Raw genomic sequence first — 26,745 nt, 5'->3', positions numbered from 1 at the left:
AGCAAATGAGACTTTTGTAAAGGGGCGCTCGTTAGACCCCCAAATGGTTGAAACTTCACACTGCCTGGGACCTGAAATAAGGACAAGGCATAGAGTTTAATATGGGACTCAAGCACGGAGTAGCCACATCCCGAAAGTAAGGCGCAGTATAGAACAGAGCCTCGAGTGAGGTAAGATTAGCGCAGGAGCTTTAAAAGGATAGAATGTGGCCGGGGGTCCGCTCTGACTCACATGGTGAGAACCCCCCTGAAGGTAAAGTGAGACTCACTTGCCCCCAAAAGGATGGTCCGCGCGAAATCTCCCACACCGTGAGACAAACAAAAGACAGCACATGCCAGCGCATAACATAAACAAAAGACCAGAAGGACAAAATGGGACAAACAGAAGGATAGTTAGTGATTGTATGGTGTGACTATATGTATACCTGCCGCTCAGTGGTGAGGAAAAAACCCCTTGAGGCTGATTAGGGGAAAAACTCTGGTGGCCCCAGCGGACAGGAAACCCCTGACTCTGGGCATACTAGCAGTTTTAGAGTAGAGTACCAGCGCAGAAACTCATCTGAGTTGGAAGGAAAGGCATGGGAAAAAGGCTTTTCCAGGCAAGTAAGCTTGCAAGTATTTAATGTTATTTGAAAGAATGATCTTCGTAGAATTGTTTATATATATATATATATATATCTTTTAGCAGAGTAATGCATACCACTACCAGTCAGGATTCAAAACTAAACACTAGACAGCGAAGGTGCAAGTGATCAAGGCTTAAATAGAAAATAGGTATTAATTAACAGGAAAGTAGAAGCCCCCAGCTCCACGCCACCCGAACTACGCTGGCTAACATTATATATATATATACACACACACACACACACAGCTCTGGAAAAAATTGAGACCACTGCAAAATTATCAGTTTCTCTGGTTTTACTATTTATAGGTATGTGTTTGGGTAAAATGAACATTTTTGTTTTATTCTATAAACTACTGACAACATTTCTCCCAAATTCCAAATAAAAATATTGTCATTTGTAGCATTTATTCACGGAAAATGACAACTGGTCAAAATAACAAAAAAGATGCAGTGTTGTCAGACCTCGAATAATGCAAAGAAAATAAGTTCATATTCATTTTTATAAGCAAGTTGCCAAAGCTGCCCGATTCCAGCCTTGCTGAAGCACCACCAGATGAGTCCAATTTTCAGCTTTGCCCAACACCTGTCGTCCCACTGGGAAATGTGGTGGAGGATCGGTGATGATCTGGCGGTGCTTCAGCAAGGCTGGAATCGGGCAGCTTTGGCATGAATCAAGCCAAGTACAAGGTTGTCCTGGAAAAAAACTTGCTTCCTTCTGCTCTGACAATGTCCCCAACTCTGAGGATTGGTTTTTCCAGCAGGACAATGCTCCATGCCATAAAGCCAGGTCAATCAAGGTGTGGATGGAGGACCACCAGATCAAGACCCTGTCATGGCCAGCCCAATCTCCAGACCTGAACCCCATTGAATACCTCTGGAATGTGATCAAGAGGAAGATGGATGGTCACAAGCCATCAAACAAAGCTGAGCTGCTTGAATTTCTGCTCCAGGAGTGGCATAAAGTCACCCAACATCAATGTGAAAGACTGGTGGAGAGCATGCCAAGATGCATGAAAGCTGTACTTGAAAATCTGGGTTATTCCACCAAATATTGATTTCTGAACTCTTCCTAAGTTAAAACATTAGTATTGTGTTGTTTAAAAATGAATATGAACTTATTTTCTTTGCATTATTCGAGGTCTGACAACACTGCATCTTTTTTGTTATTTTGACCAGTTGTCATTTTCTGCAAATAAATGCTCTAAATGACAATATTTTTATTTGGAATTTGGGAGAAATGTTGTCAGTAGTTTATAGAATAAAACAAAAATGTTCATTTTACCCAAACACATACCTATAAATAGTAAAACCAGAGAAACTGATAATTTTGCATTGGTCTATTAATTTTTTCCAGAGCTATGTGTGTGTGTGTGTGTGTGTGTATATATATATATATATATATATATATATATATATACACACACAACACACACACACAACAGTTTCAGCATTGAAGTAATGCAGTATTCATAAAACAAAAGTTGGTAAGTGGATTGCAAGTCAGTGTATTTATGAAGGTGATCCCCATCTTGAAAATGAAATGCTGAATTACATTTAACCCTGTCTTCAACTGTCAAGAGAAATGCATTCCTCTTTGTCAGCCATTGCCCTCCAGAGAAATTGTGTGTATTGCATTCAACACTCCTGCATACCTCAGCTGGTGATTCTTGCTGCCACAAGCCCATAGCTGATTACATCACTTGCCAAAACCATCAAGCAGTTTTTACTCAGATAATTAATTAAGAAAACCCAGCCAGGAAACAGGAAATGTTGACATGTAAGTGAGTAAGGAAATCAGGGCACAATGGCATTATGTCTTCACTTGACCAAGTTTAGAGGGCAACAAAAAGGCTGGGAAATGTCTTTCCTCCTAATTCTACTGGCTGCCACGTTTACTGGAACTGGTACGTGTTTTTATATTATACAAATGTTCCCTTTCCTGTGAAGGGGACATGTTACTGAGGCACAAAATCCTCTTTTTATAGAACTCATTTGTATGGGTTACACCCTGCGAGGAAGTTAATGATGTACGGTATGATTGAGCTGTAGCGTGGACCATGCACTTGTATTTCAACACCTTAGTTAACAAATGTAATGTAACGTAATGGCTAGTATTGCTGGGAGACACTGAGGTATTTAAACATCTATCTGTTTAAAAAAAAGATGACAAACTTGTTTGGACAAATCTGAAGAATCCCCTTTTCTGTAATGGTTTCTCTCCAGGCTGAGCATGGTTTAGCTTGTGACAACATTTTTCTTCAAAAAGAATGTATTACTGCCTGCATTTAACCTGACAACAGAATAATAGCTCTTTTTTTAAAAGTCATAAAAATAACTACAGTATAGAGTCGATTACCCGGAAGTCTATTAACGTGACTGTCAACCAACAGGAACACTACCTGGTCCTCATAAAACTCATGTTCTTTTTATTAACATAATTAATATTTTGCTTTTAAAACACTGAAAGCTACGCATCTGCAGTTGTTTTCGGTCTTGCGAAGCGTCCTTATTACTTTAAGATGTCAGACAATTATCCAGAAAATCTCTAACCAGACTGCCTATTTGATGTTGCACTGTATAGCGTTTTGTTGATTGAAATTGTTTTTTAAAATTATAACATGGTCCATATAGTATATTCATGAACAACGTGCTATGGGTATCTTGACTAATGTATTTTTGTTTGTTTAGAATTACTTTAGATTCAGATGGTTTGTCACCCCGTGGCCTTAATATAGCTCTCTGAATCATGTCTAAGCTCCAGGACTATCCCAGTCTGTGTAAAGTGTATGCAATAATTAAACCTGGAGTTGCAGTGTTTTTTGAAGCATTTTTACTGTGCCAATCGATAATGTTGTGTGGTGTTTCTTAACTAGTAGTTTAGCAGAGGGACAGCTTCATAGGCAAAAGTTGTAATTGGAAGTTAGACGTGCTTTAAGCCAAAGGGGGTTGAAAAAGTTGTCAGGATGAAAACAGAATGATACAAAGTGAATCTAAACATGAAGAACAGTTAAGATACTTAAGATAACTTAACTGTTAAGATAACTCAGTTAGACTCTATTATGTCTCACATTGTGAGGGTACAATGCTGTATTACCCTGTCTCTGCAACAACATAATTCCTTCAACCATTTGTTATTTACAAGGTTGCTGGAGTGTGTGTAAAGTGTACTTATTTTTGATACCGACTTCAGTCTAAAAATGAGGCTGGTGTCCATTTTGCTGTTTAGCATGAACTGTTCAATTAAAGACACTGATCTAAACAGCAGTAAATCTTAATATTGATGCCGAAAAATAACAGCAGCAGGATTATTATAGAGTTTAAGGGGCATTTAAATCCTGCGCATATTAAGAATCTTTAAAATGAGAACTATGTCGATACTGTAATCTATAACACCATTTGAAGACTTTTCATTTTAATCCATGAAAAGAAAATGTTTAACATTTTTTATTCTGTTTTATCTCTTTTCAGTGAATTGCGAAGACTATAACTCTTTTAGCAAGGACCTTGAAGATGGCTCGAGTGGGGATGTTTTGGAGAATATTTTAAGTAATGGTTCAGTGGATCTGGAACGTAAAACCCCAAACGAATACTTTGAAGAGAATTTGAAAAGAAGCTCGGGCAGATCTGACTCTGACGACAATCTAACCCCTCCTCCGAATGAGCTGCATCTACTTTTCTCCAATTCTAACATCTACTTGGCAGTTGCCATTCCTCTTGTGCTTCTACTAATGCTATTGGCAGTTGTGATTGGAGTGATGATTAAACGTCGTAAAAGAAATACTATGACTTTAGGTATGTTTTCCAATATTGTTCCATCTGCTTGAATGCAGCACCCAGGGTAAGAATCTGGGATCTGACTGTTCAGCATAGCTGAATATGGGCAGCTTGCTGCAGTGAGGATTCTATCTAATCTGAACACAAGAATTACACACACCACTTTGTTTTATTAAAAGAAAGACAAGCACATCCAGAAAGAAAAGATGTTTCTCATTTCAGACTTCCCAAACTACAGTGTAAATTACTTATCAGAAGAACATCAGTTAAAATAACTGATAGATTACACCCATACCAAGTTGTTCTTTTAAAATCATTGTATTTTAATTTATAGTCATTAGAATCAAGTAGAATTCATTACAACATAAATATTCTGCATATCATAGTCAGAACTGAGGAACAATATAATATTTGGTTAGCCAATGTTTGAATAATATGATGCTCCCCACATACACAATAAGGGACACTTTACAACATGCATATTTTAACAATGTCTTGCCCACACGCATGTCAGATTGGGCTAGAGATGATTACCTGTAGCTTTGTGCAAGTGCTCACTGCTCTAAACTGTTCTTTTTCTCTTGCAGCCTACATGAAGGATTTTGATCAGCTGCATGGTGTTGACACAGACACTGTGAAGACAGAAAGGTAATGCATTCACTGGTACTGTAGTTAGCAGTGTGGTATGAGACCATATATTATGTCTTGCAGCTTTCCAGATTTGGAGCTGCCTGTGCAAGTTTTAAGATGGCCCTGCTGCTGGTTCAGACATTTGGAGTCTCATTTTAGATTATCAATTTTTGCTGATAGACACGTCAGAGAAAGCAAGCTTGTATCAGGGAAGGCACACATTCAGCTGCCCCATGCCATTGAATGATATATCCCATGTGACTAATAACAAGCAGCAGGGCGTGATGTCATGTAGCCAGAACAGTTTCTGTCAGACAGTGGAGATGAAAATATAGTCATGCTTTCTCCATTGATATCACTTAGAAATAAATACTGTGGCAATAATGCAGAACTACAGCAATTCTGAAGCGCACTCAAATATACAGCTATGGCCAAAAATTTTGCATCAGCTAGAACTTTACTATACAAGCATAATTTTGCCAAAAGATATTACAAAACAAACAACTTTTCCAACAACAAACAAATTAAATCTTATTTAACATCATGAAATCAAAGAAACTACAAAATGATATTGCAAAAGTCTACCGGAAGCTATAACAGTAATACAGTATTTTGTGTTAGATTTTTAAATGTCACATTTTTCAAAGCAGTATGTAATTCAATGTGTTAACGTAACATTATTCAGCAGGTTTCATTCAACTTGATGAAGCAAAATTAGTTAATTCTATAGCGTTGTGATGCAAAACGTTCAGCCATAGCTGTAGTGTACGTATTTCAGTAAAATTCCTTTATTTAACCAAGTGTGACGGCCGGCTCACCAAACAGACCCACTTGGGTTCTTTTCCCTTCTAAAATCATAGTCAACACACAAGATTGAAAGAAAAATAGCACTGATGCGCAACTTTAATAACAAAAATAAGCAAAAAAACAAAACACCTAGCTCCTTCGGAGCACTGACTAAACATTCATTACAGGTTCCTGATTGCAGGATGGATACGCAGTTTACCTGCCAAAAAAAACACAAATTTCACATGATACCTTTTCAAAATGACTGCTTGCTTGCTCACACACACAGTCAAGCTCCTCACTCAGCAGCAGCCCAAAACAGACTGGCTGCCTCTCTTAAATACCCTGCACTCGGCTGGCTTGTCTAGACAATTAAACAATTAAACAATTACAAACCCTTAGCCCATTCACCCAAAAGTGCATTTTCACATGGTTTTTTAAGCAGGGAGGATTTTAACCCCCTCCCTGCTATCTCACACCAAGTTAAAAACTGCTGAAAACAATTTCTCATTTACAATGGTGACTGGGCCGAGAAGGCTCAAACTGCATCCATCAAAAAAACAAAAAAACAACAACGTTGATGTGACAGCATAAAACAATACAAACATTAAAACACAACACCAAGATAAGTAAAATTAAACTATACAATCTAGCCCATTCAATGCAGATTTAACAATGACAAGTATCAGTCAGTAGCGTATCCAGCTTCTGTTACTGTTTTGCAGTATTTTTTTGTTTATTGAATTACATTGCTGCACATAAACCAATGAGAAAAAATGAGAAGATAAATTATAACTAAACATAACAAAAATGGTAAAGAAGTCTACAAGATTATCTTGTAAACAAAGTTGTTGTGGCTTTCTTCTGGTAGAAGCATGCCCTGTTCTCCAAATAGACAGACAGACAAGTAGGCTTCCGGTAAGCAAAAACAATTAAGGCCCTGATTGGATGGCTCATAATACTGGAGCAATAAGGACTTTTCCAAGGGGATTAATAATTAGATGTGGTTACCTGTCACTAGCTTGCCCAGCCGGTCAAGGAATTACCCTGACGTGAGGGTATAGCTATTATATTGCATGCCGTCTTGTAACTAATAAGGTTGCTTGCTTTTAGTTTTGAACATTTTGGCTTTTAAAGTAGCTTGTTAAGAATGTAATGTATTTTTTTTTCAAGCCTTTTGTTTGAGGATGACATCCCCTCTGTTCTGGAACTGGACATGGAAGATCTGGAAAAATGGATGGATACTCCAAAGAAACCTTGTAAGCGGAACTATATGTATATTTTTTATATATTCTGTTCTGTAGCGATTTCCATTATTTGAATTTATTCATTTATACATTATTACCATTCAAAAAAATACATTCAGTTTCAGTGTATTTTTGTATTCAAACTGGAATCCAAATAGATGCCAAAAAAGAATGCATGGAATATGTAATACATTTGTTTTTTTACAGCATAATTTGAAACCTTGGCTTTGTAAAGAGTACAATGCCTAAAGAATCCTCTTTTGAATTGAAACATATTTTATTAAATAAATGCTTCTTTCAAAATAATAAGTTTTGATTAGAAAGTTAATGAAGAAATGGCAATGAACGCACAACTATAATGCAAAAGCTTGATTTGTATGTGGTGCAAGAGTAACAGGAGGTATTGATGCTGCTGAACCCTGTGTGCAAGACAAGGTGGTAGAATATGAGCAAAAAAAAAAAAAAAAAATTGAGTTTGATCCTTTTGAGGATAAGCCTGATAATGATCTACAGATCGGAACCCTTGTGTTGTGAAAATAAACCATGGTCTTTCTGTATATGTTGAGAAACTGTAACCACAAGATAAACAAAAGACGTGCAGATGCAAACACAGGAAAACCTGTGGTGTGATAGAACCATGGGAAATTGCACATACTGAGAAGCGCCTAACCATTGATGGCATGATTAAGGTAATATTAGAAGTGCAATAATTAAGATTAATGAAAGATAAATGTAGCTAAAATAAATAAATCCTTCCTGATCGCTTCCATTGTAATTAAACTGAACCACAGCACAGGAAGTATTGTCACACCAGGAAACAGCAGCAGTAGCAGCAATTACTTTGATAGTGTTGTCTTTGAAACATATGCATATTTCAAATTTGAAGTACAGTACACAAACACAAGAAGAAACCAGTGATATTATTGTTAGTTGTTTAGATTGTATTGTTGGGACATTTATTTAAAGTACATAAGTATACTGTGGCGGCAGTGGAAAGAAAGCAGCCAGACTTCTAAAGATGGTCTTCAGCTCTTTCTGCTGTCACTCTCTCAGCACTCTCTCCTGTCAGTGCGCAGGTTGCAGCTTTATATAGAGTCCGCAGGCGGGAAAGAGTGGACCTGGTTGGAACCAGGCCTCAACAGCAGCAAGTCCCATTCAGCGGGTCCACGAGACCCGGTGCTACACTGCCCCCCACGTAAACACTTCCCGGCCTGGGAAGAACCTGCTTCAGTCCGGTAGCGAATAGGCAAGCGGCGCTGATGGATGATGTCATACATTGTCCCTCTCAGTCTGACGTAGAATATAGACTGGGCGGGGAAGGTACAGGGGGCCAGAAGCAGGAGTGGACCCCCGTGTTGACAGCACGCTCAGTTCTGCAGCTGGCCCAGGGTGGCATTGTGAACGTGGGGCTGTAGAGGTGGAGGGAGTTGATGGGCAGCTCTCCTCTGGTTCGTCCGGACCAGCCTCGGCTCTTGCTAACTGGTTGCCTAGGTAGGGATCCAAGTGATCCCAGTGCAGCATCACCTTCTGACTGGGGAAAGGCAACTAGACGCGGTAGACCACCTCGCCTACCTGCTCCAAGACCAAGCAAAGGCCGACCCAGGGGCTGTCAAGTTTGGGACCGCGACCCCATCTCCTCATTGGACTGTATACCCACACTTGTTCTCCAGACTGGAAGACTCTCCCTCTATCATGCACATCATAATTGTGCTTCTGGCGCATTCTGGCTGCCTGGAGCTGGTGTCTGGTGAACAGATGTGCGGTGTCCAGACAGTCCTGAAGCTGGCAGGGGTGTTGCTGGTCTGGCAGCCGACTGAAGACTAGCTCAGTAGGTGTTTGGTGCTCCTTACCCAGCATTAGTTCAGCAAACACTCAGCTCTCGAAGTTTCGACCCTGATCCGAGTGAAGCTCCTGGGGTATGCCGAAGAGCATAAAGAAGCCCTCTATGAAAGCATTAGCAACGGTAGAGGTTTTTTCGTTAGGGAGCGCGTACGTTTCTGGCCATTTGCTGAAGTAGTCCATTGCCACCAACACGTACTTGTTTCCATACTCAGTGAGTGGCAGGTGACCCAGCACATCAATGGCGACTCGTTCCATGGGATCTCCGGACTGGTGTTGTTGTAGGTGGGCATGGAACTGTCCCAGGGGGTCTTTCCTGCAGCACACCGGTTGCAGCGACAGCAGTAGTCCTCCACATCGCTGTGGCTCCAAATCCAGTAATAGCTCTGCCGTAGCCGTCGCAGCGTCTTGTGCACCCCAAAGGTACACCCCAGGGGTGCCGTGCATGGTCAACAAGACCTGGTTCTGGAGAGGACGCAGAACCACCAGTTGCCACCCCTCCTCTCGAGTGGCGAGTTCTCGAGTCCTCCTCGTGGTCCTGTTGCTCTCTGGTTAGTCAGTAGTGGCAACCTTCAAGTGCACAGGGACGGAGTGATTGGGTATCCGCATTGGCGCGCTGTATACCCGCTCTGTGCAGGATGGCGTTAGCTAACTCCTGGAGCTGCTCCAGCCAGTGTGCCAACTGTCCTTCGGGCCCCTTAAAGTTTACCAGCCACTGAAGCGACACATGGTCGGTGCGCAAGGTGAAGTGACGGCTGGTGAGGTAGGCTCGGAACTGGTGCAGGGCGGCAACAACAGCCAGTAGTTCCCTGCGGGTCACATAATACCTGCACTCTGGTTTGCTAAAAGCACAGCTGCAGTATGCGATGACCCACTCACCTCCTGGCAGTAGCTGGAAGAGGAACGCACCCAGACCTTGGTCACTGGTGTCTGTGTTGAGGATGAAAGAGCTGTCCAAGGCAGGGGAAACTAGGACTGGAGTGTTGATGAGGGTTTCCTAGAGTGATGTAAAGGCGGTTTCACATTCAGGGCTCCATGTGAAAGCTTGGTATTTGTGTAGCAGCTTGAGGAGGGGAGCAGGCGATGGTGGCGAAGCGGGGAATGAATCGGCAGTAGTAGGAGGCTAATCCTAGGAACTCCCGTAGTTGTCTTATGTTTGCCAGGACCGGCCAGCGCTGCACAGCCTCCACCTTCTTAGTGTCTGTCCGAATCCCATCCTCCCCCAGGAAAGCAACCTTGCGCTGCATCAAGAGGCACATGCCTGGATGAAACTTGAGACCCGCGTCTTGCAGGTGCTGGTGCACAGATTGGATAATGGATATGTTTTGGCCAAGCCCTGAAGACTGGGCAACTGGTAGTGTGTTGTTCTGCAGGCTGGTCCAAGAGTACAGCCTTGATGGTGGTAGCATGATTGATGGCCTTATCCAGGGTGGCCAGGACTGCAATACGGACTAGGTAGCGTAGTACTGTGGGTTCTATGCTGCGTAAGAACGCATCCAGTACGATGCAGTGGATGAAGCTGTTGTCTTCACTGCAGTATGCTCTCCTGGCTAAGCGGTTGATGTCAGCTCCCAGTGCTCCCAAGTGTTCTCTGTGGGCCCGGCTGTGGTTCTGTAGCTGGTTCTGGAGCAAGAAGTAGGACTCGCTCTCCCTGAACAGCCTCTTCAAAAGCCCTTAAAAGGACATGGTAATCAGCTCTCTCTTCTGGCTCCAAATCCAGCAGTTTCTCTACAGCGCTGCCATCAAGAGATTTGGTTAGATAAGACACTTTGATGGTGGAGCTCCAACTGTACTCAGTGCCTGCGATCTCAAACTGTGCCAGGAAGGCTTCCAGCGATGTCTGGCCGGAGAAGCGGGGAAGCTTTGGCTTGGGGCCAGGGGGTTTGTGGTCACGGTGCGGTGATACAGCAGCTGGGAGCAGTGGTGGTGTTATTTTGGCAGGCGGCGGGCTCTCTCCATGTTGGGCTGCCAGTTTCTATCCATTGCAGCATGGTCTCGCAGCGAGCTTGGACCTCTAGTAGTGAGGGTCCCGGGTTGGTGGACTCGTATGCTGGTTCGGTACGAGATGGCGGCAGTCCCCAAGGCCTCCGGGTTGTTGCCCTGGCAGAGTCCTGCTCAGCAGCCACAGAGAGTTCCAGGTCGAGCTTCTGGGGAAGCAGCATGAAACTGGGTTGTGGAGGTGGCACATCCTGCAGCGAAGTAAACTCTTCATTGTGCCAGCGGGTGTGGGGGAGTGTGACATCGATTTGTTTTCCTCTACCTGCCTTCACTTTTGCCCAGGCAGCTGCCCATTCCCTGCTCTCAGTGGCGAGTCCTTCTAGTGTGGCCAGTGTGGTGCAGTGTGTAGTGGGTTCCAGTGGGAAGAAAGGAAACACTTCTAAAGATTTCTTTGGCGCCGGAAAGGCCGTTTATTGTAGAATTGGATTGGCGCTTATAAGTGCCGTGGCTTTAGAGAAATGGGTTGGCACTTGTAAGTGCCGTTGTTTTACCTCGAAAATGGTCATCAGCTCTTGCTGCTGTCACTCTCTCCTGTCAGCGTGCATGTTGCAGCTTTATATAGAGTTCGCAGGCGGGAGAGAGCGGACCTGGTTGGAAACAGGATGCAACAGCAACAAGTCCCATTGAACGGGTCTGCAAAGACCAGACGCTACAATGTATAACAAAATAATCCAGTAAATATTACCTTATGTATCCCTGTGATTTTTTTTTTTAGCTTTCACATTTATCTATATAAAAGATTCACACATTATGTTAAACTTTAAAATGTATGTTCCAATGTATTAGCTAAAAAAAAAAAAAACTATGTTGCAATTTCCATGATAAAGGAACACAGTCAACATTGAAGACACGTTTAAAAATCTCTAAACATTTGAAATGTTTGACATTAATTTAGTTAAGAACATGCTTTGGCTCGAATTTCTAGTACCAAAGCTGCTTGTCCTATGTCTGTCGTGTTTTCAATGATGATGACATTCCTTCATGCAACATCTTAAGGAGAATGTGGTGAATTAGAGATGTAGCATTGAATACAAAATATCAAATTCACCTTGACCATAATGCGTGCTTCTTTCACATCGTAAAATATGAGGTCTTTATCGCAATGTATATTAGGTAATATTTACATGACATGCTTTCTTAGCAGTATATACAGTAAAAACAAATACATATTGTAATTAAAACGTGTTATATAGAAACAGTTAATAGCAATAATGTGGATGAAACTTGACAGGGGTTGTGGGTTGTCCCAGTGTCCCCTTTGTTTAAAGCATGTTTGACTTCATCCAAAAAAAAAGCACATTTGTTAATAATTCCCTACATTTTCCACATGTCTTTCTCATTCAGTGTTGTGCTTCTGCAATGCAATTTTCAACCTGACAGTAGAGGTCTCCACTGTATTGTTAGTCCTTCCGCTTTTACAAGCCATACTCATATCAGTAATCCAATGTCCAGTGTCTGCTCCAGCCTCTCACACACACACCAAAGGTTCACTAATATTACATAGGTATCCTGTGACAAGATCTATATACCACATATCGAAAGGGGCTATAAAAGAAAGTTCAAAACTTTTTTTTTTGTCAGATTCTGTTGTGGTTTTATATGTCCCTTTTTTAAGTGATTTATTTACTTAAGACATTCTAATCTTTTTCCAACAAAAAATATACTTAGTGTGTGCAGTTTCCATTGTAAACAGGGTTTATTTATTGATATTAACAAAACATGTGTTGAGGTTTTTGTGTATTCTAAGCTGATCGTGTTGTTGTTGCAGCTGAAAGTGATGGCTTGCCTTCTGTAAAAGAAGAAACAGATTCCAAACTCAGGTAAGAATCATAAACAGGTGGTATCTGTTTAGAAAAGAAGCTAAAGTTACAAGAGTGTATGAAAACATAGCTATTCTTTTTTAAATTAAAATGTACACTTTTTCAGTTTTGGAACTAGTTATTTTGGTTTGGTTCTCTCTGTGTTTAGTTTTCTGCATACACCACATATTTAATGTGTGAACTGCACTGCTGCTATGGACTGACATTCAGAGGAAAACCAACACTGTGAACCGGGATGGAACGCAACGTTACACTCAAAGTATTACAGGACATCAATCATGCAGTTATCCATTGCATAGGGAGGTCCGATGTTTGATCCAGTGATAGGGTTTGCAAAACTTAGACAGCATGGCCCCCTGCCCAGAAGGATGAAAGAAATCCTAATGGAATAAAAGGCAGAGAAGATGCAGGGACCTGCTGTTAGCTGTGTGCTCCCACCCAAAGCAATCCCAGATGGAGATGGGTGACTCCCACAGTATAAACATTCAATCTGGGGAGTGTGGGTATTTCAAACTCAGGACCCCATAAAAGTATACATTATTAATATAAGAGGGAGACTGTTTTAATACTAATAAATACATAAATAAAACCCTTATTTTCATTGCACACCGGTGGTTGGTTCCTATTTGTTCTGTCTGTTTGTTTGTTTCCCTTGATACTATAATTCCATTAAGATTGAAAAAAAGCTAGACTGCAACCGTAAATAGGTTTAGTTTACTAATTTGAAAAACTGACTAAAAAGTAGCTTTAGTATTGTTTATGCTTAACACAGTGGTTTTGTTGCATTGCAACAGTAATTAAAAGTAATTTAACGTAACTAATTGTAATTTGAAAATTACTTAGTTAATTTCTTTACTTGATATCAGTAATGAGAACAGACAAATAAAATAAATTAAATGCAATTCACAATAATTTTATGTCACTTGTAGACAGTAATTATTTGGAATTTCAAATTAAAAGTAAACCAAAAACAATAATTAGCCCCTGTATTTTTCTGAATGCATTCATCCTTAAATTGGATACTTTACCTCTAAATAAAATGTTGCAGGTGTACTAGTTTTCAATCTTGTTTACAGCAAGACACCCCCCTTCATATGTGCTTAAATAAGCCAATTACAAACCTGGCAGTCATTGTCAGAACCAATCAATGATACTGGGGGACGGGGAGAGTGATCCAATCCATGCTGCTTTTGCACATGCCATCCCTCTCAGTCTCCCAGGGGCTCAGAATTTAACCTAGCTTGCTAATATATTTTATAAATTGTGGGTGACGTGTAAAATGACTAACAATTTATAGATCTTTTAATAGCCAGCTATGCAAGTTTTTAAAACATACACCAACCCTTGTATCCTGTGCGGTTTCTAAAACAAATGAGAAAACCGTGCAAACTTTTATGAATCTAGTCCTAGCTGTAAATGTGGTGAATGTACCAAGAATTGTGCTGAATATTTTCCTCCTCTTTTAAATGGGTTAGCTCATTGTGAGCCATAAACCTTTTCCTATGCAAGGCCTCCAGATGTTCAGGGACTCATTTCTTTTATTGGAAAATGTGCAAGATAAAAAGATTAACACAGCTTTTTGGGGAGGTACATTATAGGAAAATGAAAACATGTGTTCCTCATTGTAAGCAAGCCAAAATAGAAAAAGCGAAATGGCAACCTGTTTTATGTCGCACAAAACCGGTACGAGACATCTAGTCTCCCGATTGCTGTTACACATTATATAAGATCAGAGTGTTCAACATTGCTGGGACATTGCAAAAGACACTAAGAGGATCAATAACTAATATTTTGAGCTAGGTGATTTTAGATTGGCACATAATAATAGTTTTATATTTAGATGCTGAACAAAACTTGCACATTCAACCCCAACAAACGACATTAAGAGTCCTTTTAATTCATTAAGAGTCCTAGGGTCATACTTACAAAGCATTTATTGGGGTCTTTATTGAACTCCTATTTTTTCTAAAAAGGAAAATAAAGACATTGACCCAAACAACTAAGTAATATAATTCAATGTCCCTTCAGTGGGTTATTTGTTTCTCAGTTTTGTAACATTAACATGGAATATTTTAACTAATGGTTGTAGGAAATGTTTTGAAGCATGTCTCCTTGTATCTGTATTATGAAATGTATCAACCTTACATATCACTGACATATGACCTGTCATTCACATATGACATTTTCAAAACGGGATAGGAGTGCCTGGTTATTGCTGTTGTGCAGTATTTCACTGTCATCCAATGCAAGCTTTTTTCTGAGAACTGACCTTTCTTACTATTACTTGCTATTTTACCCTCCCAAAGTGCTCACTGGCTACTGAACTCTGACCCATATAATTCTTGTTTGACCATGGGGTTTGAACAGTATCACAACTGTAGCATCTGGTTGCAATTATCTTGGAATTTATGGAAGTTTGGTGCAACTCAATAAGGAGTAGATTTTCATTGGTCAGTAAGGGGCACGGTCCAAATTAAACCAGATTTAATTGGGGCTTGACTTGACCCCCTGCTTTTAGTGTCAGTAAAGAGTGCTCCCAGAGATGTAAATTTGGGGTGAAACATGGGCCCCTTAGTGTCTTGTTAAACTCCTTTATTTGTAACTTATCCCTTTTTGTTGATATCAAATTTGTTTTCCACCTTGGCTGTTTTGTACAATATTTCTGTCCAGATTACCATTATTCCCCATTTACATGAAGACAGAAGCATTTCTAATACTAGCCTTGGGCTTATGTTCAAATCTCAAACATGCACAAATATGTTTAATACATGAAAATAGCTGTTATTTACTTCATGCTAATATAGGACTTGGCTTTCGCCAAGATAAAATTTGATAGTTGTGGTGGGGACCAACCAAGACATAGCTTCGCTGTAATATATGTGTGAGCCTTTAGCGCTTTTCCTTCGCCAGGTAACATGAATTTCCTATTGACCCAGTGTTGATGGCTCAAGTGTAATGCTGGCTCCAGGGATCAGCCTATTTGCGGTCTCCCTGGCTCATCGGCACACACAATGGCGGCGATGCTGGCTCCAGGGATCACCCAAAGTGCAGCCTCCCTAGAGCCTCACCATGGCAACTGTCTGGAATGGGCTAGGTGGGGCACTTCACAGGGGTCATCAGATGGGCACATCTTGTCTTCTGTGTTTCGTCGACAAGCCCACAATACCCCAGGAAGGCTCAAGAGTGATGTTGTCATCACAGCACCACTCCCTTCTATCCCCCACACAACCCATCCCTGTTTACTTATCTTAGCCATCTATTCCTATTCATTGGTGTTAACATCCTTGATCGCCTTTTTTTAGGTCCCCAATCAGCCTCTTTTCTTCCTCAACCAGAACTAGTTGCTACATCTCTCTGCCTCCGCGGATAGAGCCTTCACTATACACCGCAGCTTCTGTCCATTGAATCCAGTATCCCATAGTGATATTCTGAATGCTGACAGCCTTATTCAGCGTATGCAGTTTTTATGCAGTATTCAGACTATTACCAAATTAGTAAATGTGGGGAGGTCGTGTGACTGGATATGTCATTATTATCTTGCAATATACATCCCCAAATATGACCTTTACTGTTTGCATAAAAAAAAAAAAAAAAAAAAAAAAAAAGTCTGACATCCGTTTCTTGTGACAATTTTTGCCTGTTGCTTCTCATCAATTCATTGATATGTTGAGATTTATTATTGAAATGCAGCTGAAATGTATTAAATAATAACTCTGCCCCCCCACCTTTTTTTTTTTGCAGTGAGTCGGAATCATGAAGCAGTTTATTCTTCTTCATCATCAATATCTACAATTTTCTATTAAAATAATGGTACATACAGTTCTTCTTGAAATAGTGCTACATCAAGATATGTTGTAATTGGTGTTTGTCATTCTGTTGAGATCTGTCTTCTAAATCCCTGAGGGAAGAGCGATTTAAAAAAAAAAAAAAAAAACATAACAATTAGTGCTCTGGCTTTTCTGTTCTGTACCACGTCAGGTTTCTTTATTGTTGTGTTTCCGATTTGACAATGTGGGTAATAATCCTTACACTGTCAGTGCACTAGAGAGGACATTTTGAAAGAGCTTTGAAACAGACTTTAAAGTGTAAAACGTTGTCAGAATTTTAATAATGAAAATTACACACTTTATTTAAACAGCTGTAGCAACATGTGGGGGTTTGTAACACTATATTTTTTGGAAAGCCGCTACTTACTCTTTAAATGCTGTACAGTATAAAACACTGGAGAGCAGTGGGGAAGAGATGTTTAAGCCATTGCTGTAAGCTATTGGCAAAAAGCAGTGCTATTGAGAATGTTTGTCAAGTTTTGGATAGGATGTGTTAATATACTTTATAAAGGTTCTAATAAAGAACAATAACAATTAAAATTGTAATAAAAATATGTACTGGCTTCATGTATTAAAATGAATGTCTGAATTACCTGTATGTGTAAAAGATATAATTGATTTATGAATATTATTTGTATGTTTTAAATCACATACATACCCACAGATGTACAAAGTTAAGTATATTATTTTTTTCGTAAAGAATACTTCATGTTCTAGTATAAACACATGTTTCTTTTATCAAAGAGATCATACTTTTTTACAGCACAGATATTCAAACTATCTATTTTTTGTATTTTAAACAATAGCCTATTGTAGCTATTTCTAAGCAGCTAATGAAATTGATTATTGTTGAGTGCATTTATTTTAATTGTACAGTAAAACACTATGGTCATCAAGTGGTACTATTTAAATGATGCAATTTAAGTTAGGATTTGTAATATTGTAGTATTAGAGCTGTGAATCTATAGATAAAATCATTAGTTAAAAACAAATGCCCTTATAAAAGTTTACCACAATATCTTTGCAGTTTTACATTCCCATTCCCATGGTTATACTATGCATTTACCATAGTTTGCTATGTTTTCTAATATCCTTTACCATACCTTGCTATTCTTTACAGTGCTTTCCTATGCTTTAATACACTTTGCTGTGCTTTTGCTATGGCAAGCTTTTATAACTGTCACAGCAGTTTTAGTGCTAACTCAGAAATAATCTTCCAAACACTTCTATTTCTGTAATCCATGTACAATGCTGGAGCTTGACTGTCTCCTTCATTTATGCAATGAGAATAGTCTCTTGGGTCCAATTCTCCAAATATTTTGGCTGCAAATATGTACACTACATTAGATAAGTACAAGCTCTGGGGCACTGCAATTGCATTTACATTCATTGTATCTAATTCAGGGCTTTTCAGCAATTTCAAAAAATATTTTCAGGATCTTGCATATGTTTGTATCTCCTTTACTTAAAAACAGAGTTGAAAGCCTGTCATTTCAGTGGTGATTTGTCCTAACAGCATTACCGCAATTCACAGGAACGTAGGTGTTCCCAGCTTGTGTAATGAAAGCCATGCCATTGTCCCCATTGTGACACTGAGGTTCAGGTAAAACAGGTTTGATAAAAACGTCCAAGGTTAAATGAAATGCATCCCAGCCATGACGTTGGGTTATTGTACTCTTCCAGTATTGGCTGGTGCTAATGTTTGAGCCCATTGACTTATTTTTATTCACTATTGAAAAAAAAAAAAAGAAGGATCCAAGTTATAAAAACAAAATCAACAAACCATGCCTGTACAATGCCGGTGGAAGCAGACAAGACAATGCCTCGACACAGGCCAAATATGATCTGTTTGTTCAGTGCTCTTGCCTTTACTCTGTTAAGCCACTAACACACTGTTTCATCATGATTAGCTGTGCCTGCTGTTTCTTCATGTATGAAATATAAACACATGGTATGGCTCATCTGTGAAATAATAGCCTGTCACCTGCTAGAAAAGCAGTCTCGTGTAGGCAATATGAAGTAATAAAGAGTGGCCTTTGATTGTTTGTCAGGATCTAGAATATCAATCAAGTGAACTTCGCTTAAATGAGATATTAAAATCAGCATCTTACTATTAAGGAGAGCTGTAGTTCACATGCTTAATGTATACAAGCCAAGGGATTGTACTTAAAATGGGTGTACCCCTACTTCACTCATGAAAGCACAAATCTAACAAGTCATATGTCTTATAAACCAGTACTTTAAACAACTGCTCTTTCTTCAGCACAATAACTTACAATCAATTTGAATGTTATGATTAATTACAGTCTCTGAAGTTTCTTAGTCTTTTTAACAATGGAACTTAAAGAGCTGTCAGCTTCAAATGATGTTCTTAGTTTTACTGTCCCCTTACATTTCTATAATATTTGAAATCATTCTGAGTAGTTCTTATGGAAGTTACTTAAATATTGTATTTATTTTTTTTTTCAATATGATTTCACGATTTCACTATTGCCAGCAAAGCAAACGGGAAATTTGAGCCACAGTGGAAGACGGCACTGGATCTTGCTTCTATAAAAACACTTATCAAGCTAATTACATATATCTAAGGCAGACAATTAGGACAAAGGAAGAGCTCCTGAACTCCTTAATTTCATTCATACTAAAATCATACGTTTGTCTCTATGTTATTTAATTTAATAACAGGCACATACTCTAAAGTATTACATTAGCCAATAAGTAAATAATTGCTCAAAGATGAAAGTGACATGACTCCAAGAGCTCAGTAAACATAAAATCTGGGATATCTTTGTCCAAGAAAAGCACAAACAAGACAAAGACAGTTGCTAGACAACTTTGAATGTATTACATAAGCGACTGGTGGAGTTTTGTAATTCTCTTTCAAAAGGATTCTATTCCTTTTCTAATTCAGAACTGTGGTGATGAAACAGGCAAAATACGGAAGGCAGGGTATGTTGCAGAACTGCTGGATGAGAAAGCTAAGGTACCGCTCTGTACTAATAAGCAGAAAGTTCCTATTAAAGGTTGTTTAAAAATTCCCTTCCCGTTTCCCTGAACAGTGAAGAGCCAATACAAAGCAATTGTAAACTGTATTAATAATCCTTATCTAGTCTTTGTCTTATACTTAGATTTCATCACAAATCAGAAATAATCCTTTACTAAATGTTCAGATTTTCAAACTAGTGGATTAGTGAGAGTTTTCTGCGGTAGAGGGCTGACAAAGAACCTTAACCTCAATGATCACCTGCTTTGGTGGTCTTCAAAAACCAAATCAGACCCAGGGACTGGAGTTTTAGTGCAGTGACACGCACTTGTATTGTTTTACATAAATTGGGGTCCTTGTCCTTTAAGAAGTCCATACAAAAAACAGCGCCAAAAGAGAAAAGAAACCTAAGCCAGTTTTGGGGTACTGTCATTAACACTATTGGGAGTTAAATTAAACTCCTCTACTTTTCCTAAATTAAATAACAAGGGAACTCCTGTCTTACTGTGCATAGTGGATAACATAATCACAAATTCTCCTTTTTTTAAAATCATATCATACATTTAAGACGTTGTCTCAAATTTCTCACAGACAATGGCTTTGTTTGAGACACAGCAGTGCTGACTCATCCCTGCTCAAAACCAAGCTGAAATCAGCCTTTCCTGGTTTTATATGAATCTACCGATTAGGAAGCACAAGCAGATGAGCTTAATTCCTTCACCTGAACACTATTTTAGGTACTCAACCACTCCAACTAGTGGCCAACTATATTTATACAAGGAGCACAGCTCTGTTTAACCTGGGTCTGATATACAGTGCATGTTTTGTACTACTCTGCCACAATACATATATTGTGTCTTTTGCGGGTAGCTCCATTCCAACATGTCTCTCCACTCATATGTGGTGCAAGACTGAATCCAGCTTGGCTATTACAGCTGCAGTTAGTCTAAACAGGCAAATTAACTGCTGACATTTTTACAGACAAATTCACCCAAAACATTTGAGCTTCTGCTAAAAACTAATTAGAGCAACAGATGGAAGTCATACTCCCAAACATAGTCTAGCTTGCCTGTCTGTTTTCTTTAAAAAAAAAAAAAAAACATTTTGGAAAAGGATATTGCCAAATTCTAATCAGTCTAACATAATACTGTGCCTGGGGTCCATAGTGGAAGAGATAGCTGCCCCATAGTCTTTTACCTTTGAATAATAATAATAATAATAATAATAATAATAATAATAATAATAATAATAATAATAATAAAAAAGAAAATCCTTATGGTTACATGATTGGTTGAGCACATTTTAATATCCAAATCCTACTGGTCTGCCATTGCTGTTTTTCGGGAGGTTATTTACAATAACTGTGGTAGCATTGGTATTAAAGGTTGCACTGGATAGTCAAACAGCAAAAGGAGGCCCCACACCAGTGTCTGACAAGAAGGGTATAGCCTTTCAAAATAATGGCGAAAAAAATGTGATGCACAAGGGCACACTCATTGGTAATAATGGTAACAATTGTATAACATGTGCTGGGCTGATATTTCTTCATAAAGGGAAGTGGAATGTTCCCATTCTGAAATCTTGGATGTCACTTTGTTACATTGTTAGAGAATAATCACATGGAGATACGCAGTATCTTGTCCAGGTGTTTACCCTGCAGACACAGAAGAAGCAGCACAGCTATCTCTAGGTACAATATCTGTTTGTACTTTATTTTTATACAGCCTGGAGATGACAGGGCTATTGTGTTGTGAACAGGGCTTGTCTGAAGCTCGTATTTCAGGCTACTTCACTGGAAATCATGCTGTTATCCAAAATAATTAAATAACTAGACTCAAGGAAAACTAGACTTGCAAGTCAAATGAGGCCTAAGCAATCATTTTCACCTACAGATTCCACGGTTCTCTAGGTTTATAATCTCCATAAATTTGCACTCCATTTGTCTTTGTGGAAATGCTCTATTTCACTGTAAGGCACATATTTCAAGGAAGGTTGGCTCAGTGCCAAAGCCTTTTCCATGCTGTTCACAAGCATATTAATTGCCGTTTAATATCTGCCTTGCTGCAAACATCTGTTTTGGCTCCACACCATTTACAATTGCTAAAACAAAACAAAGTAAGAAAGATAATGTGGCGGGCAATATGTTGTTGCCCTACCCACTGTAAAGCCATTGTGTATTTTTTTTAAGTCAGTGTATAATACGCGGTGTATATTGTAATGGAATAACAAATATTTATACAAAATAGATACAAAAAGGAAGCAGCCTGGTGGACCGTGGTGTTCCAAAAGCAGACAAGGGAAACGGCAGGGCCAGTCCACAGATGGAGAATGCAATTGAATGTGCTACCTTGCTCTTACCAGCCCAGAGTCTTAACTTTAAATGACTATCTTCTTGGATGAGCAGTTATTATCTGAAATATTGTACCTTTACACCTTTACGCCTCAGGGATCAGTCTTGCTGTGTCGCCTTTCCACTAGAACGCTAAAATACAAATTAGCCATATCTACAGAAAAACTCAACATTGCTATTTCTAAAAATACTAAAATGACATAATAAATTACATGACAAAAGTTTGACTATAAATATTTATTAAATATGATTCATTCATAATATAAAAGAAGAAATACAATGACTTTCAACTGCATTTTAAAGCAAAGTCTAGTTACTGCTATTCTCTCCTAAACAACACAGAAAATATCTGGTATCTTCTTTGGAGGCAGGGAGACTTGGAATCCAGCCAAATTAAAGCTTGTGCTAAATTGGCCAAGGCACTGGACCACTCTACACTGTGCAGTATTTATCAAGTGCTGTCTCACCGCCATAGAGGATCCGTGAAATTGCCAGGATTGGCTGGTGCTGCCAGGGGTTCATCTTCTGGCCATAACCAGTGCCTGTCAATGGAAAGCTCCTGATGCCTATCAATGAAGGCTCTTGAACATCACTGACAGGCATCCATGCAGTTTGCTGATTATAGAATGAGACAGACAGCATGAAAGGCAGGGAACCTGTGCTGTAGAATCAATTATTTCTTTGCACCCAAGCTTCACAGGTATAACAGGCATTCAAATCAGGAATTGATGTAGGAATACAATTTATAAGCAGACACTTGTGTTTTTTTTTTTTCTTTTAGTTATATATCTGTATTACTATAAAACATTAAGTTAGTAATAACACTGTTTTGCTAAGAACAACATTTTTGTGCAAATCTTATGACTGAGTGCTGAAAGTTATCTATAATTACTATTATAATTTAAATACTGTAAACAAAACCAGCATGTTTTATGCTGTTGATATTATTATTATCAGTATTACCAGTACTATTATTTTTGCTGTCGTAGTTATTATTGAAATCGGTATTATTTTGTACTTACTAGTTCCTATGTTAATTCATCAGATTGATTCCTTCTGTCCTGCCGTCTCCCGCCCTGCTCGCTTTGCCTCTGTTCAGCCTTGGCTGTCCTCTACACTCCTCTACACTCCGCTCATCTGGTACTGTTTTACTTGCTGCTGAGTGGAGATGGAAGAGATCCAAATTCCCCTCTGATCTAGCTCATTACTGTTCCCTCCTCTCCTCCTTTTCGTCAACCCACACCTCTGCCAAACATTCATACTATGAATCTCTCATCTCAAACATGTCAACTTTTGAAAATACCTTTTTTACTGTTTCCCCTGTTTCCGGTGATTGCGGGGGGGGGGGTCTGCTTCACAGGTACAGGCAGGGATTGCAGTAACGACACATGACTTTTTTAAAGCTTTGCTGACATAAGGGGGTATAATAGTACAGTTTTGAGCAAATTACGGGAGGTGTCCGGCAGAAGGGTCCAAAATACAGGAACATTTGACAGGTCTGTCATCCTGTCTTCTTCGAACAACCATCGCAGACTTTTCTTCACCTTTTCTTCCCTCCTTAAACCCCCACCCTCTCCTCAATCCTCCTCCTTTACACCTAATGATTTTGCCTCCTTCTTCTGTAAATATTTTGTTTAATTTTCTGTAAGTCACTGGACAAAATTATCTGCTTAATAATAATAATAATAATAATGCCCACCTAGTCATTTTCTTTCTTTCTTTCTTTATTAAAATTATATAACACAAACTTACAAATCAATTCGCCCAGCTTGATTTTCCAAATATATACAAACATCTTGACAAGTTATGTTTTGCTTTATTATAGCCTAAATAACACCATGGTAACTAGAAAGTGGGGTCTATTTTAATGATCTAAATAGTGTCAGATCTTAATATTTTAACACCGCTGGCCTAACCTTTAAATCTGAGTTTTTATAGCCTTCATCCCATTGACTTTTCATTCTAATGTTTATTTTGTGATTGCATGGTTTAGTTACACACAAAGCTAAGATGATACAGTTGATAACATGGGAACAAGTATGTGTTTAGTTTTTACACTAAAATATAATTCCTTATCTATGTACTAGAATTCATCAGAAAGCAGACCATGTTGGCTTTCGAGAATTTTTCTGTTTTGTTTATATTGCCTAAAAAATGTTTCAGCTCCAGTCACACAAGCATCCTCCTTTCTTTAAGATGCCTAGCCTCTCTGTGAACTTAGCAGATACCCATGTGAAAACCTGAAGAAGCAAAGGGTTATACACAGTATTTGAAAGCTTCGCTGTAGTGCAGGGAAGCAAAACATAAATGTAATGAAATGTTGCATTGATTTTTAGATCTGATATTTTTTAATATGGGCTTAAAAGGCAACACCCTTCCTGAAAATACTTGTCATTGCACTTCCAAATATTATTGTGTAATGTGCCAATGTCAAGTAATACAGTAGGTCTACTGATCAGCCTCAGCCATTAAAGACCAGGAGCCTCAGCTGTCAGCATGGATACAGAAACGAATGAAGAGCTGTCCTGATACCAAACCTTGAGTGGTGCAACCCTACCTGCCAGTGATTCCCCTCTCCAACCAGGGGATGAGTTACGTCAACTTCCCACACAGTAACTGTGTCTCAGAATCACATTGCTTTAAAAAAGGAGATAAATAACACCCAATGGATGTATGAAGGTGAACACACTTGTCAAGTAAAAAACTATAAAGTATCCGACCTTTGATCAGATGGTCTCCAAAATCGAACCAGCGCGTTTATATGGAAGACCATTTCTCAATTCAGTTTGAAAGAAATTCACCCAGGCCTTTGAAGCAATTGTGTAATGATAAACAAGAAGAGAGTTTTCAGACTGAATAGGATAAGAGGTGAAAGTCAAGGGGACTCAACTAATTCCCCATTGGTGTTTTTTATACCTTCCAAAGTAAATACAACTAATAGTTTCAGAGATACAGAGACAATCACTTCAAGGCTTATTTAATGTTACTGAGCATTGGCTTTCCTATTGCTTCCTCTGCTACTGTTGCCCTGTGCTGCTGAATGCCCTTTAGAAATGTGACAGCTGCAGGTGCAGGTTCATCATTTTCTACCGTTTTATAATAAAACCAACCTGTATACTATTGTGGCACAACAACAGACACACAATAAGGGTCGGTTGCTTCCCATATTTCCATCAAGCTGGCAAATGGATCTGGACTTTTCTTTTCATGTGCTGACTTCAACAGAATTAATTATTTAAAAACGCCAACTGAGCTGTCTGAATAAAATAAATGCACACTCTCCAGTCTGCTAATCCGTTTTAATTGGTAAATAAAAATTAAGCTCAACCTAGTGGATATTAGCTTGAGTGTTAACCGGCGGTCCCTGGGGAAATAAATAAATAAATGTGATCCCTGTAATTTTGGTCGTCTATTGCATTCTGCATAGCCTTCAAGGAACCTGCACCATTGTAAAAATATTGGAAGTCGTGCAAGAGTGAGGTCACATCGAAGCGCCAGGGAAAAGAGAGATCGCTCTCAGAAGCACAGCAGTAAGAGGGAGGGTTGTGGGAAGTGGTTGCTATCAAGCTGTGTGACTGACATCATCCCCTTGCGCCTCTAGTTCCCCAGAGAGAGAGAGAGAGAGAGAGAGAGAGAGAGAGAGTGGGTCTATGAAAAGAAGCGGTGAGGGGAGAACAGCGAGACTTGTGTCTGGTTTTCATCCGATCCCTCGTTACTTCTTAGCGGAGTCAGACACTCGCCGCAGTCCGGGGGGCAAGGAACTAGAGCGAGACTCGCCCACAGGGGGGTGGACACCAGCGAGTTACCCGCGAAGGGACATTGAGAGTTATTGAAAAAGGATTGTTTGTATAACTAAGAAGAGAGGGAGTACTAACACCATACGAGAAGCAGAGAAAGATCAGCGGCAAACCGACCATCATCGGTAGCATTTTAGCCAACGGAAGGAGAGTCCCTCACCGGGGTTGGGATATTTAAAAACAGAAAAGAGGCCCCTGGATCGGCTTTCTGGAGGTAAATACCACAGTTGCTGTAAAGAATCTGATGAACTGTTGGGAAAAGCGTAATGTAAGTCGCAATAACAGGAAAGTGCCAGGGAGTTGTGGTTTAAATAAAACGAGCCAGCAGTAGTACTGTCTGATGCTAAGTATGAGAGACATCCTAGTGAATACTGAATAGCCGAGAAGGTGAGCATATTAAAAGCGTCTCAGTGAGTGGTCGTTGTAGCCGGGTAACGTATTAAAAAAAAAAAAAAAAAAAAAAAAAAACAACAAACAAACAAACATGCTTTTTCTTGCTTTCGGTAATGTACCTTGTGTGTGTGTGTGGCGAAATGAGGGGAAAACAAGATCTGCTGTTAGTACAAAAGTCCTCATTTAATATGCGATTCACGTTGGCAGTTTTTTTTTTTTTTGTGTGTTGTGTTTTCTTACGTCTATGTTTGTAAAAGTTTGCTTCTTTAGCCGGCCTGTGGTAGCCAGTTAATATTACTAGAATAACCTTTTTAACAACGCTTTCACGCTAAACACAATTAAGATTTTTTTTTTAATATACACGTCAGACATTGTGGGGTACGGTACAACATGTATTTATTGTAACGTAAAGCTGGGATCATTAACCTAGCGGATTCAGATCAGACTGGTCAATTTCATCACAGTGTCAAATGTAAGCTTCAGTAGCCGGTGTAGTGTGGTCGGTTTTAGTTTAGGACAGAGATAACAAAAGCACGCGAGCCCATGCAAAACAATAAATCATACAGACAGATGTTACTGTGTAACAAGCTTCATAACTGAAATGTTGCAAAACGTGTATCAACGGCAATGCCTGGCAAAATGACACGGTAAGCTTTCTGACGGGTTCAGAAAGTTTC

General features: G+C 39.4%; 2 protein-coding genes across 4 annotated transcripts in view; both read left to right on the top strand.

Annotated features, from left to right (window-relative positions):
- Nucleotides 1-2,118: 2,118 nt before the first annotated feature.
- On the top strand, nucleotides 2,119-16,796 carry LOC121321489 (transmembrane protein 154-like). 2 transcript variants are annotated; one of them, XM_041260467.1, is made up of 6 exons: nucleotides 2,119-2,528; nucleotides 4,093-4,416; nucleotides 4,986-5,046; nucleotides 6,988-7,073; nucleotides 12,667-12,718; nucleotides 12,867-16,452. In XM_041260467.1, the coding sequence occupies exons 1-6, from the start codon at nucleotides 2,429-2,431 to the stop codon at nucleotides 12,889-12,891; spliced, it is 648 nt and encodes a 215-aa protein (XP_041116401.1). In that variant the 5' UTR covers nucleotides 2,119-2,428; the 3' UTR covers nucleotides 12,892-16,452. The 2 variants fall into 2 exon arrangements, with proteins under 2 accessions (XP_041116401.1, XP_041116409.1); XM_041260475.1 differs by lacking the exon at nucleotides 12,867-16,452 and adding an exon at nucleotides 16,460-16,796 and having other exon boundaries at nucleotides 2,121-2,528.
- An 8,688-nt stretch (nucleotides 16,797-25,484) lies between these two features.
- The window catches only part of LOC121321435 (F-box/WD repeat-containing protein 7-like), a 182,840-nt gene continuing 181,579 nt past the window's right edge, over nucleotides 25,485-26,745 (top strand). For both annotated transcript variants that reach the window (XM_041260391.1, XM_041260382.1), the window contains exon 1: nucleotides 25,485-25,889. The gene's annotated coding sequence lies outside the window, so the exon portion shown is untranslated. The remainder of the gene's footprint in view (nucleotides 25,890-26,745) is intronic.

The sequence above is a fragment of the Polyodon spathula genome, chromosome 1, assembly GCF_017654505.1.
Source record: "Polyodon spathula isolate WHYD16114869_AA chromosome 1, ASM1765450v1, whole genome shotgun sequence".
Classification (NCBI taxonomy): domain Eukaryota; kingdom Metazoa; phylum Chordata; class Actinopteri; order Acipenseriformes; family Polyodontidae; genus Polyodon; species Polyodon spathula.
Note: the sequence above shows the minus strand (reverse complement) of the source record. Positions and strands in the feature narration are given on the sequence as shown.

Coding starts and splice junctions, on each gene's coding strand:
- LOC121321489 (XM_041260467.1), top strand. CDS start 2,429: ATGGCATTATGTCTTCACTTGACCAAGTTTAGAGGGCAACAAAAAGGC. Junction 2,529..4,092: donor TGCCACGTTTACTGGAACTG/GTACGTGTTTTT, acceptor ATCTCTTTTCAG/TGAATTGCGAAGACTATAAC. Junction 4,417..4,985: donor AAGAAATACTATGACTTTAG/GTATGTTTTCCA, acceptor TTTCTCTTGCAG/CCTACATGAAGGATTTTGAT.